This window comes from Idiotropiscis lumnitzeri, chromosome 8, assembly GCF_059441095.1.
Source record: "Idiotropiscis lumnitzeri isolate Australia: NSW breed Sydney's pygmy pipehorse chromosome 8, RoL_Ilum_1.0, whole genome shotgun sequence".
NCBI lineage: Eukaryota > Metazoa > Chordata > Actinopteri > Syngnathiformes > Syngnathidae > Idiotropiscis > Idiotropiscis lumnitzeri.
In genome coordinates, this window is record NC_142398.1 from 13,395,412 (window position 1) to 13,412,426 (window position 17,015).

Here is a 17,015-nt window from a genome sequence, read left to right on the forward strand (position 1 = left end):
AGGCAGGTTTTATGCAACCATTTATAGTATTTATGGCACTTTAAACACACTTTAAAAAAATACAAACACTTATTGAGCAAGAGAAATGGATAAGAAAAATATACAATGTAACAGTTAGCCGATCCCTCTTTGTTTCCAGTAAACAAAAACTTTCAAAACTAATTGTATGTCATGGCCAAAGACATAATAAAATGAACTCACAGTCTTTGCTTTCTCCAGACATAAAAAGCAGGAGGACAGAGGATGACGTTCAATAATTTCCAACAAAAATTCGACTATGCTGAAATACTTCCTGGTGTTCTTTTAAATTTAGTCTCAAATTAAATACTGTGCTGCCATCTAGTGGTTGACTGTGGATTTACATAAATATTAACGAGTTAGACTAAAATCTAAATATTACGTGAGCAGACAAAGAATCCACGAGCGGGACATCGGACTTGCAATGGAGGGGTCTACTGTACAATCAACCAGTCACAATCCCATCCAAGTTTGACTTGACCTCTCTCAATTTACATCTTTTTTATGTCACATTTTAACAACGTAAAGAGTAGAAAGTTCAAATATCACATTTCAAATGTAGGGAGTAAAAATAAAAAGTCATCAGAAAAATAAATACTTGAGTAAATTACAGGTAACTGAAAAGAGTGTTTGTACTTTGTTTCTTCCCACCGCAGAAAAGGCAGAAAGTTTGCCCAACTTGTGCTGTCGCCCTTTGTGAGTTGCGACTCACAAGAGACAGTAGGTGACAGACACAATCACAGATGCTTGTTCGCCAAGCTCCCCTCACCTAGCAGCTTGTCTCTCTTGTTCGCTGTGCCAAATTGCAAATGCCATAGAATTGCAGCCGACCAGACAGACAGTGGAGGCTAGTGTGTGTCTGCATGTGTGTGTGTGTGTGGGTGTGTGTGCGTGTGTGTGTGTGCGTTTGTGGCTGGCTGGTTGACGAATGTCTCCAGGAGGTGTTTTGTGGCCATTTGGGAACGGAGGGGAGATCCTCTGACAAGCTCCAAACTACGTCGGAGAACCGCACAGCGAATCCACACCGCGGATTGATTACACCTCACTGACAACCAATCAAAAAGTGGAAAAAAAATCACACTGTGTGTTTGTATGTGTCTCTTTGCTACCTATGTGGTTTTGCAAGGCGGCAGAAGGAGCAAAAATATACAAACGTACAGTGACGGTGGAGAGTGTGTTTGCTTAGTTGGCTGATGTCTAAAGTGAACGGAGCCAGATGTTGCACAATAGTCAACCACAGTAGAACGTCACGGCTATTTTCTGTGTCAGGACAATTATGGGCCTGAGCGGCAAAATTATACATAATGGCCGCTGCTCAGTTCAAGCATATGTCTTATTATAGGTCAGCGCGGAATATACCGTATTGTCGTTCGGGGGAATGTACTGTATGTTTATTATCTCTGCTGAAACAATAGAATGTCTCATTGTAGTTTGCAAGCAACCTTTGCTGATATTTTTCATCCTGTTCCTGTCCACTTCCTGGTCATTTCCGCAGGGAGCCCCCGTGCCTCAGCCTCAGCCCTGCACTTCCCCTCTTCCTCAATCATCCAACAGTCCAGCCCTTATTTCACCCACCCCACCATACGCTACCACCACCACCACCAGGACCCGCTTAAGGAGTTTGTGCAGTTTGTGTGCACCGACGGCACAGGACAGCCCAGCGCACAGGTAAGTGAAGGAACGGGGATGGGATAAATGAAGGGTATAAGCCAGTGCTGAGGGAAAACTGTGGAGAAGGGGAGCGGGTGTTCAATATGATGTCGTTAGCCTTTTCTTTTCAGTTAGATTGGAGTTGAAAATGTGTCCTTAGCAGTTATGACAAAAGGTGCATAGCACAAAATTATGGTAGGATGATAATTTTTTTTAAATATAACTTTATTAATTATGTGACATATTTTTTTAAATACTACAGGATTACATTTCCCATGAACAGTAAACAATGAACATGGAGGACATAAAATTTGAAAGTGAAAAAAGAAGTGCACTGCTTGTCTGCAACCAGCAGAGGCAGCGATCGCACAATCTCAATGACTTTGCTGTCTAAAGAAGTACAACATGGCATCAGCTGCGGAATGTTGCGCTACAACCACACACACATCCGCTATGGCACAACCTCTCCAGGCAGCAATCTTCTGCTTCATATAACACCGGCATGAAAACAAAAAAACAATTCACTCATCCCATCCCCCCAAAGTATTTCAAAAGAGAATAATCAAGTGATTATTAATCAATTAAAGAAATACAACAGATATCTTTACATTACCAACTACTGCATATTAATGTTTTCAGTCCTTATTGCAGGTCATTGTGAAAAGAGGATTGCGTTTTGACAATGTTCCCCCAACCCAAACACACGCGCACACACACTTAAAAAGAAAAAAATCCATCTGAAACAAAAATACACATAAGATATTGCAAGAGACAGATAAAAGAAGGAGAAAGGCCTACTTTTCATTTCAACCACAGCCGTGTCCTTAAACCGGATGCCAAGACGGGTGTTGTGGTCAGAGCCGCTGTGACCCCACAGTGTCATGGGAGGATATAGTAAATGTAGCTCATGCAAAAGAAAAAGATCAGGCTGAGTTAGCAGCAATCCCACAGAGGGTCAAATTTAACTTTGTTTAGAAGCGCTCCATAAACGGCCATGGAAACACTTGGAAAATTACAGTCGCATTCCAGCTGTCATTCTACGTGAGGCGACTGGGCTGCAAACAATGGGACTAAATCTCCTGCAGGGAACGCCATATTTTATTGGCACAAAACATGCTGCAGGATTAAGATTAAATGCAAAAGCAGCGGTCTTTTATGTAGCGTCCTTACTTGTCCTCTAAGGAGAAATATTTCCAAGGACCTTGATCCGAATGCCATTGAATCTATCATTTGGACCCCTAAATATGATTGGTATTATTCTATTTTTTGTTAAAACGTAAATATTCCTCACTTTTTTAACAGAAAGCAAATTCATGAATTGATTTGAATATTAAGCCATCGTTGCAGGATGACCTGCACTGCTTTCACTAACAACAGGGCTGTGAACAGCTGTTTTTCAAAAGCACAATCAGCCTTCACAACTAAGTGATTTTATATTTAACGACTTTTGCGACCCACCTAGCGAATACTTTTCAAATTGGGTTCACCATCGCAAATCACGGAGTCAATCGCAGGTTTTATCTTCCTTGGAAACTTTTCATCCGAGTGTGTTTCTTAGCTTCTCATATGTTGCCAAGGTCGCCTTGCCTCGTTTGTGCAACTCAACATGCAAAAATATTGTGGGGGCTAGAAATGATGCACACAAGGTAGGGCGGTGCAATTGATTTAAAGTGTTGTATTGTCATGCAAAATTATCATTTATTTTGCGAATGGCTTTTTTATGGCTCAAGGATCCCGATTTGGTTTGAGAATCACTGCTCTCATATACACGCGTCAAAAGATGTTGCTTGGACTGTACACCACTACTGTAAACTTGGCCTTCATGTTTCAATTCCTTTACTTTGCACTTTAGACCGCATATGTGATACCAAACTTCCACAACTTCTGCACATTTTCACATCACTAATCGATGAAACTGGACATGACAACACCTTGTCTTACTCCCTCTCTTGTGAAAAGATGTTCTACACTTTTTTTTTCTTTCCTTACGTATTCCATTCTTTTTGGCCAGATTGTTTGATCATTTTACTGTAGGTTACGCATGTGTGTGGGTGTGTGTGTCTGTCTGTGTGTGTGTATATCTCCTTGTTGCTCTCGCCTGTAAGGTGCATACTTGTGTGCGTGCGCTGTTGCCATCTACGGGTCAGCGGGTGCGTGTTGGTTGTCACTTTGGTGTCGTGTGCCTGGCTCCCCTATGTGATGTCGGCGGGGGGTGCGTCCCGTCCTGCTCACCCTGTCTATATGGTCCATCTGCAGCCTAATGGAGGTGGCCAGAGCAAAATGCCGGGCTCCTTCCTGCTGCCCCCGCCACCCCCGGTGGCACGCCCCGTGCCCCTCCCCATGCCCGACTCTAAAACCATCAGCACGCCCACCGACGGTGGACTCAGCTCACCCGCATCTCCGTGTAAGTCACTCCCACTCCCCTCCACAAACCCCCCCCCTTATGGCCCCAGTCTCCCCTGCAGAATTATCGTAGACGCCAGTCCAGATCAAATTGTCATAGTTGCTTTTAGAGAGGCTACTTTCCCTTATTTCCCCTAATTGGCACATAGGAGTCCCGGGATTCAGATTTCGACATAAAATATCACACATATATGCACATATTCAGGATTACTACTACGGCTCCTGCTTTAGTTTTCCCTAGTCTGGCTAGTCTAGTACGATGGTAAACTGCTCCAACTCTCAGCAGCCCCTGGAGTTACACCATTTGAAGGAACCACAGTAGAAGGTCCAAATTTATGAGACACCACGCCTTCGCCATACCAGAGGTTCTCTTTCCATCACTTCTGTATCCCTTCCTCTCTCTTCCTGGCTCTGAGCTTCAGCTTGTCTTTCTCTGCTCGTGTCTTTGCGTTCATTCCCTCCCTTCTTGTATTTGAGCTTCTCTCGCTCTCTAGTGTTGGTTTTCATGCTAGCACCGCAAGAGGCAGCGTGGTCTCCCCCCCTCTTCTCGTTGGCTTTGTTGGGTTGTGTATTTTTTTTTTTTTGGGGGGGGGGGGCAAATCAGCACTGGGCCCCCCCATGCACGTCGCTTCTGTAGCCAAAAAGCTTTTGATCGACACAGGCCCCGCATGTCTGCCTCGCAGAGGCAATCCGCCCCTTTCTCTCATTTCTTTTTTTTTTTTTTTTTTTTTTTGCTTTCTTTGCTTTATTTGATATATTCTCAGTTCTTTTCCCCTTTGTTTCTCTTTTTTTTCCTTTGTAGGGGAACAAAATTAGGGCAGTTGGCGTGGACTCCAAAACATCATAAAAAGAAAAGTAAAGACCATCGTGCCCCAATGTAGCACATCCAATCCCCTTGTCACTTTCACACAGATCTCACAATAATTAAGAAGAACAAAGAACACGGAGAGCAACCGAAACACGAATGATGAGGCTTAGTCGTACACTGGGGGAGCAAGGGAGAGGAGTTTTGAGGTGTTGCTTGATTGCACCCACACAGGTGCGGTGAAAGAGTCGGGCCATGGGAGAGGCACTGCAGGAGGGGGCGCTGGACGGAGCAACCGGGGCACCTTCTCATCTTTTTTGTTTTGACTTTCTCTCCTCCTGTCCTGTCATCCTCTCCCCCCCACATTCCTCCCGTTCTCTGCTCTCTCCAATTGATACGTCACTTGAATATTTATTTATATTGGTATATATAAATAAATGGCACCCCTTTTCATGCTTTTGTTTCTCACTCCGGTGGCTGTTGTCACCTTTCGGTTTTTCCTACCACCTCTAATGCTCAAAGATATTGCCACTGCGGTTATGAACACACGCCCATCCTTTTTTTTTTTTTTTTTTTTAAACGCCGCACTCACTGTCTGTCATGCCCCGTCACTGTTAACCCAGCCATCCGCACCCCCCCACGACCTCCCTCAAGCCAGTTCCACTCGGCCACGCTGGAGTCCAGTGAACACAACTGCCCTAAATTTGATCCTGTGACATCAGTACCTGGTGTCACGCGCTCCTCTTCAACCCGCTAAACGTAAATGGAGCATCGGTTGCCACCGGTGATGAATCCGGTTCTTCTGCCGGTCGCCCTATTATTATGTCGACAGTGGGTCCTCAGTGGTTTTGTATGATTACGGGCCCAGGGGCTGCTGAGGATCATTAGTGACTTATTTGAAATAGCTTCCTCATGTTAGCACTCTTCATTACAGACTCGACATCCCCTGTGTAACCACAGATTACATGGCTAAGTGAAGGGAAATAACAATTAAGTTCCCCGCAACATGAACAAATCATCCGTATGACTAAGAGAGCGTCAGTCTCACCGGCCCCTTTACTGTCTTTTCCCAATAGTTCATTTGACAGTGATCCATTGCCATGCACTGAACCGACAAAATGTTTCAAGTCATGATGATGAGAGCATCCAACTCTAGTGTGAGCTCGGTGTGTGTTTGTGTCAAAGCATGTACACACTTGTCTCTCTCTGTTTGTAGCATACTCCACGCCAGGCTCCACAGCTCCCAACCGGTTTGTCGGCATCGGAACACGGGACAACTTTCTGAATATCCCCCAGCAGACTCAGGTACCCTGCCAGCCTCCCTCAATCAACTAACACCCACCCGTCCACCTCTGTCGCCTGTGTCTCCTCATCACTCGCTTCCAGCATGCACACTGTCACACTTGTGTGTCACCAAAATGCACCGGCATGGCCTTCCAAGGGACAAGCGGGCCATTCACAGCGATGAGGATATCATTAGTTGTGACCCAATTCCAGAGGCTGCATTCAAAGGCGATCCCAATGGGATAGGGCTTTTCTTCTTTTCAAACTATTTTAAAGGACGCATTGCCACGATCATTCCCGGAAAGTTATATACTTTATTATATATCATCACTGTCAGAAGGAATTCTTGTCCTGTCAAAATGACAACTTTACCGAAGGTCAAATAAAACAGCAGCTTGCTTGAGTTCCCAGGCACCGCTTCGTTCAAGTTTTATTTTATAATATATCGCTACTGCACACTCAGGTCAACATAATACGAGCCTAAAATTCACATTCAATCACTAATTTAACGCTAGTATTGATGAAGTACAAACACGAAGCCGGTGGCTGCAGAATACTTCAAAGTTCTTGATCACGTGAAGCAGCCCATCGTAAAAAAAAAAACCTTTGCGACGTTACAAAATCATACATGTGCCCGACAACATCTACAAAAAACGCCTTCTTAAAGGTCGAAAGCCATTAATGATGCAATGAATAAAACAAGTTTGCTATTAAACAAACAAGCCAACTTAATCCAGCGAACCTAGTTTCACACGTTATTTCCCCCCCCAAAAAAACACCTACCAAAAAGAAAAAAAAACACAGATATCACTATCCAGCGCTCAAGTCAAAATTACTATAAATCAACCCTTGCAGGCCATAAATTTAAAACAGTCAAATCGACACCAGTAAGTGCGGAGGTAACAGGGCGTGCCTTCTTGTGCGTCATATTCTCAAGCCACAACACCAACTACTTGTTTGTGCGCCTTGTGTCGGAATCATCGTAAGACAAGGACTCTGGCTTTTTATCCGTCACTAGTGCATTCTACTTAAAAGTTCCTCACGAGAGGCTAATGATGCTAACATTTAGCCACCAAGAATATTGACACAAGGGCAAGAGTTGGAACACGTCATGCAACCAGGAAGTCTTCCACAAACTGCGTTATCCTTTTAACACACATTAGAAACGTTACAATTTCAGACTGTTTTTAAATTCACTCTGTACGGAAAGTCAAAGCTGACAATTGAAGTACTTAAGTGCTGGTTTTGTTTGTGTCTTCTCGAGCTTTTGTCAGCTGTCAAAACAAATCAAGAATACGCATGAGGTATCCGAATGCTAATGCTGGGAAAAACGACGCAAGCATCAAAGCAAAACAGGCGCATGAAGATATGCAGTCCTTCATAACAGTTGTCAGAGTTGTACAACCTCTCATAACTTAAATGCATCAAATGTGATAACATTAAATCGCATTTTACAAATTATGACACGCAGCAAATTACTCTCTTACTTTGTTCTGGCCTTCGTGTGTGGAGTTTGCATGTTCTCCCCGTGCCTGCGTGGGTTTCCTCCGGGTACTCCGGTTTCCTCCCACATTCCAAAAACATGCGTGGCAGGTTGATTGGACACTCTAAATTGCCCCTAGGTATGAGTGTAAGAGCATGTCGCTGTTTCAAATCCTGTGTGATCTGCTCAAACATCTGAACGTTCACATTTCACCGGCCATTTATTGGCGCCTGCTTTGATGTTTATGCGTTCATAGCACTTTTGTCGTCCAGAATGATTATCTCAGACATTGTGCTTGTTTGAATTGACATCATAGCTTTCCACATCCAAGACATTGCCGTGAAATTCCCGCAGGGGTGTTTTATAATAGGCTCGATATTGGTCATCGCCCACCAACATTGATTTGCGTTGCGCGCACATGAAGGCCTTAAGTTTCAGTACCGGTTTACAGTTTCTGTTCCTACGGTAGCTTCCCTGCCGTGAACGTAAACAGCGCCAGTTAGTGAGAGCCGGACCAGTGTTGATTTATCTCCACAAGGCCCCACAGTGTGTATTAGAGCAGCGTGTGAGGCCACTAGTGCACTACATTGTGGTTTTCGCCTTGGCTGTGCTCCGCCGCTGGGCTGCAGTGTCTTGGGCCTCCTCCATCACCAACACAACTTTTCTCATTAGGGGCTAACCGCACCTGCCTGCAGCCAACTCGACTCTGCCATCCTCCCTACGCACACATGGAAGCAATCTGCAACCCCACCCCGCCCCTCACTAGCCCGACTCACCCCCTCCTCCGGCTCCCCAGCTCCGCTCGGCTGCCACAGCGCACCCCCCCCTCACTTTCCCCTCCTGCTGCTCGCTCCTGTGTTTTCAGGCTCCCCACCTGCACCACTCTGCACCACAGATGCAGCCCTGGCACAGAGGGGACATTCAAACCCCGTCCAAATGTGTCTGAGCATGCATCGAACACACGCATGAACACGTAACCCCGTGCCAAAACTCTTGCCCCTCGTTTTCCCCCTCCTGACGACAGCTTACATCTGTTCGAGAGATCTTATTATCCTCTACAATCGCTTATCGAACGTTTAGAGAAAAAAAAGCACGTTTCACCATAGCCCGAGTGTTGGTCTCAATTTGGCCGGGGCCTAGTAGTCCTAAAAAGGAATATGACCAAAACAGTTTAATGAAGTCTTAAGCTTGCGTCCCCACATTGGAGATTGGCCAAGGCTAACCTAGGGTGGCTGCCTCAAACCAAGATGGTGGACTTCCTGTGTCCTTTCAGGCATTGGAACAGGAGGCCTTTTTAATTTTTCTGTACTTTTTGCATAGCTTGCTGTTCTTTAACACGGGGCTGATGGTTAATCCATGAACATTTCCGAAGACGTGCACTTTTTTTACTCTGTTGCAACCTGCTGCTGCCACCCTGTAACCTCTTCTGTCTGAGAACATCCTGTCTGTAGCCTCACTAGTTGTCACTTTTCAGCTCTCACGGTCAAGAGGACTTTACTGTACCGGAGCTGGAAATGAATTGGTCCATTCAAGGATCGAACACTTGTTGGGAATTTTGCCATTTGGCTCCTTGTTAGAGAATAGCAAAGAGTACTGAAACATTAAATAGCAGAACATGTGCATTCAAAATATGAGAGAATATCTAATAGAGTTCCCCTATAAAGTTTTTAATGCAATTTCGCGCAAAGGCCTAATATTTTTCCTTTTTTTAATTTTTTTTACTTTTCGTGAGTACTGCGTGTTCAGTGGGCGACCTCAAGCCCTGAGCCTGGGAGGAAAAAAGCGGTCTGAGGAGCTCTCTGGTGGCGACATGTGAGCGGTGCAGGCAGAGCAATGTCAAGCGGAGAAGAGGGAGCCCCCCGCCCCAAAAAAAAAGCCAGGGACACAGAGCACTAGGGTGGGAAGAAAAAAGAGCAAGGGAGTTAGTTGAAGCTCACTGCACTCCACAGTCACGTCCCGGCTGTCTGGTTGCTGCTGGCAACCAGACATGATGTCATAGGCTGTTGGACTTGGACAAACGAGGGGGGGCCTGGGGTCACTTTCCTCTGCCAAGGATTACATGGGGAGGGCGATTACATGGAGAGGAAGAGAGTTGGGGGTTAATGGAAGTGGAAGCCAGGAGGATGAATTGGCGATAAACGGGAAAGAGTCAGGATTGGAAAAGAAGAGGGAGAACTGGTGAAACTTGGGAGGGGTTTGAACACAACTGTGTGACAAGACGGCGGCCTGATTTGCAGCGCTTCCCAGGTTGAGGACTGGAATGTGAGCGCAAGCCAGAGCACATCGGCTAGTGCCAAAACTTTCTCTCAAGGAGTCTTCACCCCAGTGCTACTTAACAATACCACAGAGACTTTTTATCAGTAGTCTGAAACTGGATCCACATTTCAGTACAATACAAGAATTGCTGGCCTGCCATTTATTGCTGTGAACCAACACAAGTGTTTTTAATGAGAAAAAGGATTGAGTCAGCCCCTTTTAAAACAGCAAGTGGCGAAGTTGACCTTTTTACTTTTTTATTTTCAATCTGCGTGGTTCAGCTGAGCTCAGCAAATATTAAAAACTTGCATCAGAGAGTGCCACCTGGTGGTAAAAAAAAATATCTTAGTGGCTTATACTCTTGCCTTTAGAGCAGCTAGAAAAGGTTGTTAAAATGGGCTGACGATGGAAAAAAAAGTTTAAATGTGCATGCACAATTTGGAATTTTTTTCGTGTTATATCTATGTAATTATAATTATCCAACTGATTATTTTATAAAATAAGTACATGTAAATATCTAGATTTTGAACGAATACATTTAAACTAACCGATTTTAGAATAAAACAGCTAGATTAATGCAGAAGATCATTATTACGCTTAAATTTCTTGTCAAATCTTGAAAATGTAAATGCTCAGAGCGCATCATATAATCCATGATACAATTCCGTACTTCCTCTCGGTAGTCTAGTTTGAGCGTCTTCACACAACAATTTTGAATAGAAGTTTACATTTCTATCAAGAAAATAGGGTGGAAACCCTCTTCATGCCCTGATTTGCTCATTTTCAGAAACATGGACATAAAGTATATTCAATGAATCCTTTTCTTAGCCTAACTCGCACCATAGAAAATGTAGGGTAGAATATAAGGGTCATAGCTGAACACTCTTAACTATCATACAATAAGTTGTTATGCAGACCAAAAATATCAAAATTACCACTTCACCACATCGCATTTCTGGTTGTGGCATTTCATTGTAGTGCGCTCGAGTCCCTTGACAGGCACTAATTGGTTCTAAGCCGTTTCTATTAATATCCTTATCACGTTTCTCATTTTTTGCCATCACTGGCGGCATCACAGTACAGCAAAAGCAGAACAATAACACCCTCAGTTCTTTATTGTGCTCTCTGAGCTGAAGTCTTGCATGACACCATGTTTGAAGGCTTTTCAATGGAGTTTCTGTCCAACTGCAGACATGTTTGAAATTTAAATTTTTGATTGAATTTCAAATTGTGCAACCTTTAAGCTGTTCAAGCTTAGAGGACCTTCTGCAAACATCTACAAAGTGTTATATTATTTTGCGGCTTTTCAGTGCTGTCTCGGAATTTCTACTTTCTGTGCTCCCAGCTCTTGACTAATTGTTTGCCTTTTCTTCCTCCACAGTCCTGGTTCCTCTGACATGGTCTCGACGAATCAACACCTAAAATGGTGTCATGAAAATTGGGGAAAAAAATGATCAAGAGCAGACTGCTGACACTAAAAAAGGTTTCTCTTTGGCCCACATTGTACAAAGTACAACTACAGAACCCCCACATGCCCCCCACCCACTCCACGTGGCCACTTCCATCCAACCCAATTTGAACTGGAACGTTCGTATCCCCCCCGCCCCCCATTCGGAAATACAGGAGGCCTCCATGAGATGGAGTGGACAGACTCGCACTGCCAGGCGGAAGACGAGGAACTGTCGCACGCTCATCAAGGAAATGTTGGACAGGAAACACAAATATGGCAACCTGGCATTTGACCAATTTTGACATTTGTGGTTTATTTTTATTTTTAAATCAATTTTTTTTTTTTTTTTATCATTTTGTCGTCACCGCCATAAAACTCCTCGCATTGGCCCGTGAGGTTAAAAATACAAAATGGTAGTCAGTGCTCGCCACCGAAATTGCGCTTTTTGATCTCAAAGATCCCGGCGACACCCACTTTGATGACCACCACCACCACTTGGGTTCAAGACCACACACGCAGCCACATCCCTGCGTGCCGCCCCCACCCTCTCACGCACCTCATTCGCTCAGCCCTGAAGACCCATTGATTTGCGATTGGCCAATCCCAGTGACGCCATCAGATGGTGTGACATATATGCACTAAGTGGCTGGTCTTTTTTTTTTTTTTTACCTGTCCAAGTATCAGGGCACCTTTTTTTTCTTTTTTTTTTTTTTTTTTTGCGGGGAGGAGAAAAAGCGTTAGCCAGTTAAAAGCGTTTGAAAACACTAAAGGCTGCATGTGCTCTTTCATCCCCTCACCTATGCACTATTAATTCTCATTCGGGATGAACAGAATTGCACATGGACGGCCACAAGGGCGAAGAGGGAGGCCAAGGAGGCTTTACAGAGATGTGGCTGTGCATCCAGGTCGAGTTTAAACCCTCAAGTGCACCACACACATAACACACATACACATACACACATTTGCAACCATCTTCCCTAAAATAGACTGTCACACAGCCACTCATCTTTTGATCAGAATTTGGGATGGGCACAATAAATGGATTCATCGTATCTTGTGAGGCAAAATTGAGTGAACTATGTACTTGGATTGTAACTACAGTGAACAACCACCAAAAGGGTTACGTTCCACATCCATCCAAAATATAGAAAGACCATATGAAAAGTTTTTTTTTTTTAAAGTAGTTTTTCCCCTCCACTCCACCTTGAACTCATTTAAAGTTAAAATGCACAAGTATACCTCATTGGCTGCTCTCGCTCACTTGCACTGATGTCCAATTAAGGCATTGCTTACGAAAGTTAATGTGCTTCACATAATGAAATTGACAACATAAAAGCAATTACAAACTAAAAGTAAAGCAATTTTAAAAAGTAAAGCATTAAAATGTTGCTTACTAAAAGAATACAACTGTGCAAGAACAAGATTTCGGGCAAAAATTGATGACATGCCGCAACATAGCGTGGGTGGGTAAATCTGAATTCAAACTTGCCTCGTAAAACGATGGCGGGGAACGGACGATATAGCAGGGAAACACTGCAGTCTGCAGTCTAAAGAAGTACAAAGGTGGAAGCTGGCATCGAAATTGGTGTTCAGAACATCCAGAGAGACATTCTCCTGTCTTAAAAAATGTGAGAAAAAAAAAAACCCAACTAAATTCTAGGAAAAGTAGTTTAATGCCCATCCCTGTTCATAATTTCTTTTATTTTACAGGAAGACACACACACACAGCATGAGCTTCATATTATTAGCTTTCATTTAGCTTGTAGGATTTTTTTTTTTCTTGTGATCACTTTTATCGGCAGTTTTGTTTTTTTTTTCTTTTTGGTTTTGTTCCACTTGGATTGTTTTGCATGTCATAACACTTTCGGCCGTAGTTACTATATAGCACGCTTCGGATCAGGCCCAGATTTCAGTGAGTAGATGTCAATTAAACAGCTTCTCAAAATCTCTCGCGCGCAAGGACAGCACGGTAACACCAGCTCATCACACACAATCCCCTGCGTTGCTTCACCCTATAGTCCAGTCAAAGGAATACACACACGCACACACACACACACACGCAAACACTAACACCTGTCATAGAATGATAAAGGGAAGCCTTTATATTTGGTTCTCCAAAGCTCCTTTGTTAATGGTTATTCATTCATTTGATATTTGTCAAAATTGACATTCGTGATATATAAACTGTTCACATCCAGAATTAGCGTCATGACATAATCCAACGTTCAAACGCCGACATCAAAAAATAACTGGACTGCCTCACTGTTGGTTCTGTTTTGCAGGGATAGTAAAGACCGAGATTCGGGTCTCGGCCTCTCGTGTGACATTAAAAACATATATCAAAACTTTTAACAGTAATATGAAAGTGCCTCTGTATTCTCTTCATGCAATTAGTATTATACTTCAGGTTCTTTTCTGGCATGTGAGCTCATGCTCAAGGCTAAAAACATTGGCCTTGGCCAGGGTTTCTCAATTCAACACAAGCCATCAAGTGTTGCATTTGGGGCTGGCACTGTCCAATATTTTTTGAATCGATTCGTCCATCGACTAATAAGATACAATTTTAGTTTACATTAAAGTATATTGTAAAACCATTTTATTTATGCTTAAAGTTTAATAACCAATTATGTGTAGTTTATTTGGCATTACATTGTACTCCCCAACCTTTTTGAAAGGGAATCACTTCCTGGTTTTGGCGTTGTTTTCAAAGTAAAAGCAGAAACACTCATCAATCGATTGATTAATTCTTAAACCAGAGATTACATTAAATTGATATAAATTAATGTTAAAATACAAAGCTGAATCAAGAACTTGTGCCTGTTTGACGATCAATTGCAGCCAATTTTATTATGACAATCTTACCTAAAAAAAACAACAAAAAAAGTGCCAATTTGGGAACGCCTGGCCTGGATACATCTTTATAGAGGATGGCAAACATGCTTTTGTAAAGACAGACAAAGAGAGAGAGAGAGATCTTATATATTTATGATATACGTATGCTTCTTTTGAACTTTTTGCTCCGCGAGCTGGTGGGCAGTCTAGTTATTTTCTGACGCCTCCCTTCCCAAAATGCCCTTTGGGTGACACCACCTGACCTTCCCTTTGCGGTCCGAACCCCAAACGACACCACAAACATGTGCAGCAGCGCAGCGTTCTAATACCTTAGATAAACATGTCAACAAATTTTGACTGTAGGATTGAAGAAGAAGAAGAAAAAAGTGTTTTGTTTTTTGATGGAAAGTATTATTATTGAGAAATATGTGTCGATTGAGCCACGTGCAATGCATTGGGTAGATCATTGTGTTTGTCTGTTAGAGATTTTTAAGAAAGCTACGAGAAAAGAGAAAAAAAAATGTATTTGTCGCAAGTCCATAGGCTCCGGGACTCTAAACTTTGAGGGCCATGATTTAAAAAAAAAAAAAAAAAAAAAAAATCCTAGTCTTTGTAAGTCGGGGGTTTTGTTTTTATTTCCTTTGACTTCTTTGTCTCTTTTTTTTATGTTTCTGTGTAATCATTTGTTTATAAAAAAAAAATGCGGGAGGGCTGAAGGAAAACAAATCTACACGACTTCTTTATCATCAAGTGAAAACCGGTGCTCCTTAAACACTATCGATTCCGTTCACAACTATTACAAACAAATAGTCATGAACAACGACAACAACAAAAAAATATATAGCAGCATTACTCCTCTCTCTCGCACTGTTTGTATTCTTCTTCTATTGAGTGGGGGGAGAGGTTCCTGTTCCAGAAAGCAAAACTGACTGTCACGTCAAGAAAGCCAGGAAACTTTTTTTTTTTTTTTTTTACCCGAGTGCTGCCTAAAACTCACCAGCAGAAAACTCCAAACATTGGCCTGAATCCAAAAAACAAAAAAAGTGCTCCCAAGATTGAACGCGGCCAAACAAACGCCACGGGAACGTTTTTATATCCTTGGGCATCAATGTGAGCCTCTCCCCTGTTCCCCACCCCACCCCCTTAATTCCCACCGCCGCCACCCGCCTCTGTAAATGACTCTCTTCTAGTGCTTGTGCTGTAGTGTATAGTTTCCCAGCAGTTAAAGGTTGTCCCTTAAAAGTGCCTTTTGTTCACAGACTCCATTTTGTAATCCAATATTGTTCTTTTGTTTGGTTAGCTGGTTATTCCCCGAGTGCCGCACTCGCGCACAACTGTAACCGTTTCAAATGAACCATTATCGTCCCTCCCTATCTACAGCATGTAGATAAATTCATAAATATGTCAATTAGTTCTTTCTCGATAAATGATGGCAAAAAAAATTGTCATTGTTCCGCTGTTGCTTTTTTTTCTCCTTCCCCCCCCCCCCCTTTTGTCTCCACTGTCTATTTTCTCTTCGACACTCGAGTAGTATGTAACTGTGTGTCCGTCACTCTTGCTCACTGGCTCGCTCTCTCCCGCTGAAGGGCGGGACCAAAAAAAAAAACAAACAAAAAAAAATATTACTGAGAAACTTTTTTTGTCTGAGCAGAATGCAGTTAGCTCACATGTTATTCTTGTCTGTATGCTTCACATTGTATCTCGCCATACCCATCACTTCTGCTTCTCCATTCAACAGCTAATGTACGTGAACAAATGACGCTGATGGGCTTTTGGGGGTGTCCTTGGGTGGGTTTTTAGGAAGGGATGAGCTGGTTCAGGGCTGTTTCTGGGATGGAGAAAGCTGAATGAACCGCTTCGGGATGTTGGAACAGGGGCTGCTCGGACTGGGATAAGAGTTTGCTCTTCTGTTTTGGTTATTTATTGTTTGGCTTTGTTTTACTTCCCCTTTTTTTGTTTCATTATAATTTGGATGATTTTTTTTTTTAATATTTGCTTATCAGGGTATGCTGTGCTTAAAAGCTCTTTGAGGACAGGAAGCCTTGGACTTAAAACAAAAGCTACAAGCACCTTATTGCCGGGTTTATCCTGCATGAGGTTGAAAGGAAGGGGTTTTTTCCACAACCATTTTTTCCACAAAGGAATCTCTGCTAAGTATTATCGTTAATGGCGGGTTTTATACAATAAAACTCTCAGCAGTATTAACTACTTCAAACACACCGGCTGGCCGTAAGAGAGGTCGTGACCTCTCGGGGGGGTTCCCCGCTATTTGTCCCCTTCTGCCTCACCTCATGCTGGACAGCTCCAGGTCTGTGTTCTCTTGTTTAGTTTGTTTTCTTAAGCGTGTATGGTTACTAGACAGCAGCCCCCTCGACCCCTTGCTCCCCCACTCCCTTTAGTCCCAGCTCCTCTGCGCCTCTGTCTACGCACCACTTCTTTGTGAGAACACCCCCAGAGCTCTAGGTGAAATGCATGTGTTAATTACAGTTTCTTTTCCATAAGAAGAAAAACGCAGTTTGAGAAGAGCAGCACCTGATTGAATAAAAAGGATGTTCTTGACTGTACCCGTCGGGGTCACGTGTCTTTATTTTTAGTACAGCTATACACTAACCTCAAACAGAAACACTTAAGCAAGTGAAATGTCAATTCTGAGCTGGAGAGGTAGGTGTGAATGCTTGTTTGTCTATATGTACCCTGAATTTGACTGGTCACCAGTTCATAATGTACCATCCATTTAAAAAATGAAGACATAACTTAGTAACCTCAGTATTTGAGTACTTTTTAAATAATTCTCTATATTTAAAGCAGGTGTTTTTGTTCAAACGGTGCTTAGT

At 43.0% G+C, this 17,015-nt stretch overlaps 1 protein-coding gene across 6 annotated transcripts in view; it reads left to right on the plus strand.

Annotated features, from left to right (window-relative positions):
• Nucleotides 1-16,745, plus strand: part of nfixa (nuclear factor I/Xa) — a 165,954-nt gene extending 149,209 nt beyond the window's left edge. For 4 of the 6 annotated variants that reach the window (XM_088301962.1, XM_088301963.1, XM_088301966.1 and 1 more), the window contains 4 exons: nt 1,514-1,686; nt 3,925-4,072; nt 6,093-6,181; nt 11,281-16,745. In XM_088301962.1, coding sequence (XP_088158088.1) covers nt 1,514-1,686; nt 3,925-4,072; nt 6,093-6,181; nt 11,281-11,295 — 425 coding nt within the window. In that variant the 3' untranslated portion in view covers nt 11,296-16,745. The remainder of the gene's footprint in view (nt 1-1,513; nt 1,687-3,924; nt 4,073-6,092; nt 6,182-11,280) is intronic. The other 2 variants (XM_088301964.1, XM_088301968.1) reach the window with 1 other exon arrangement.
• Nucleotides 16,746-17,015: the final 270 nt, after the last annotated feature.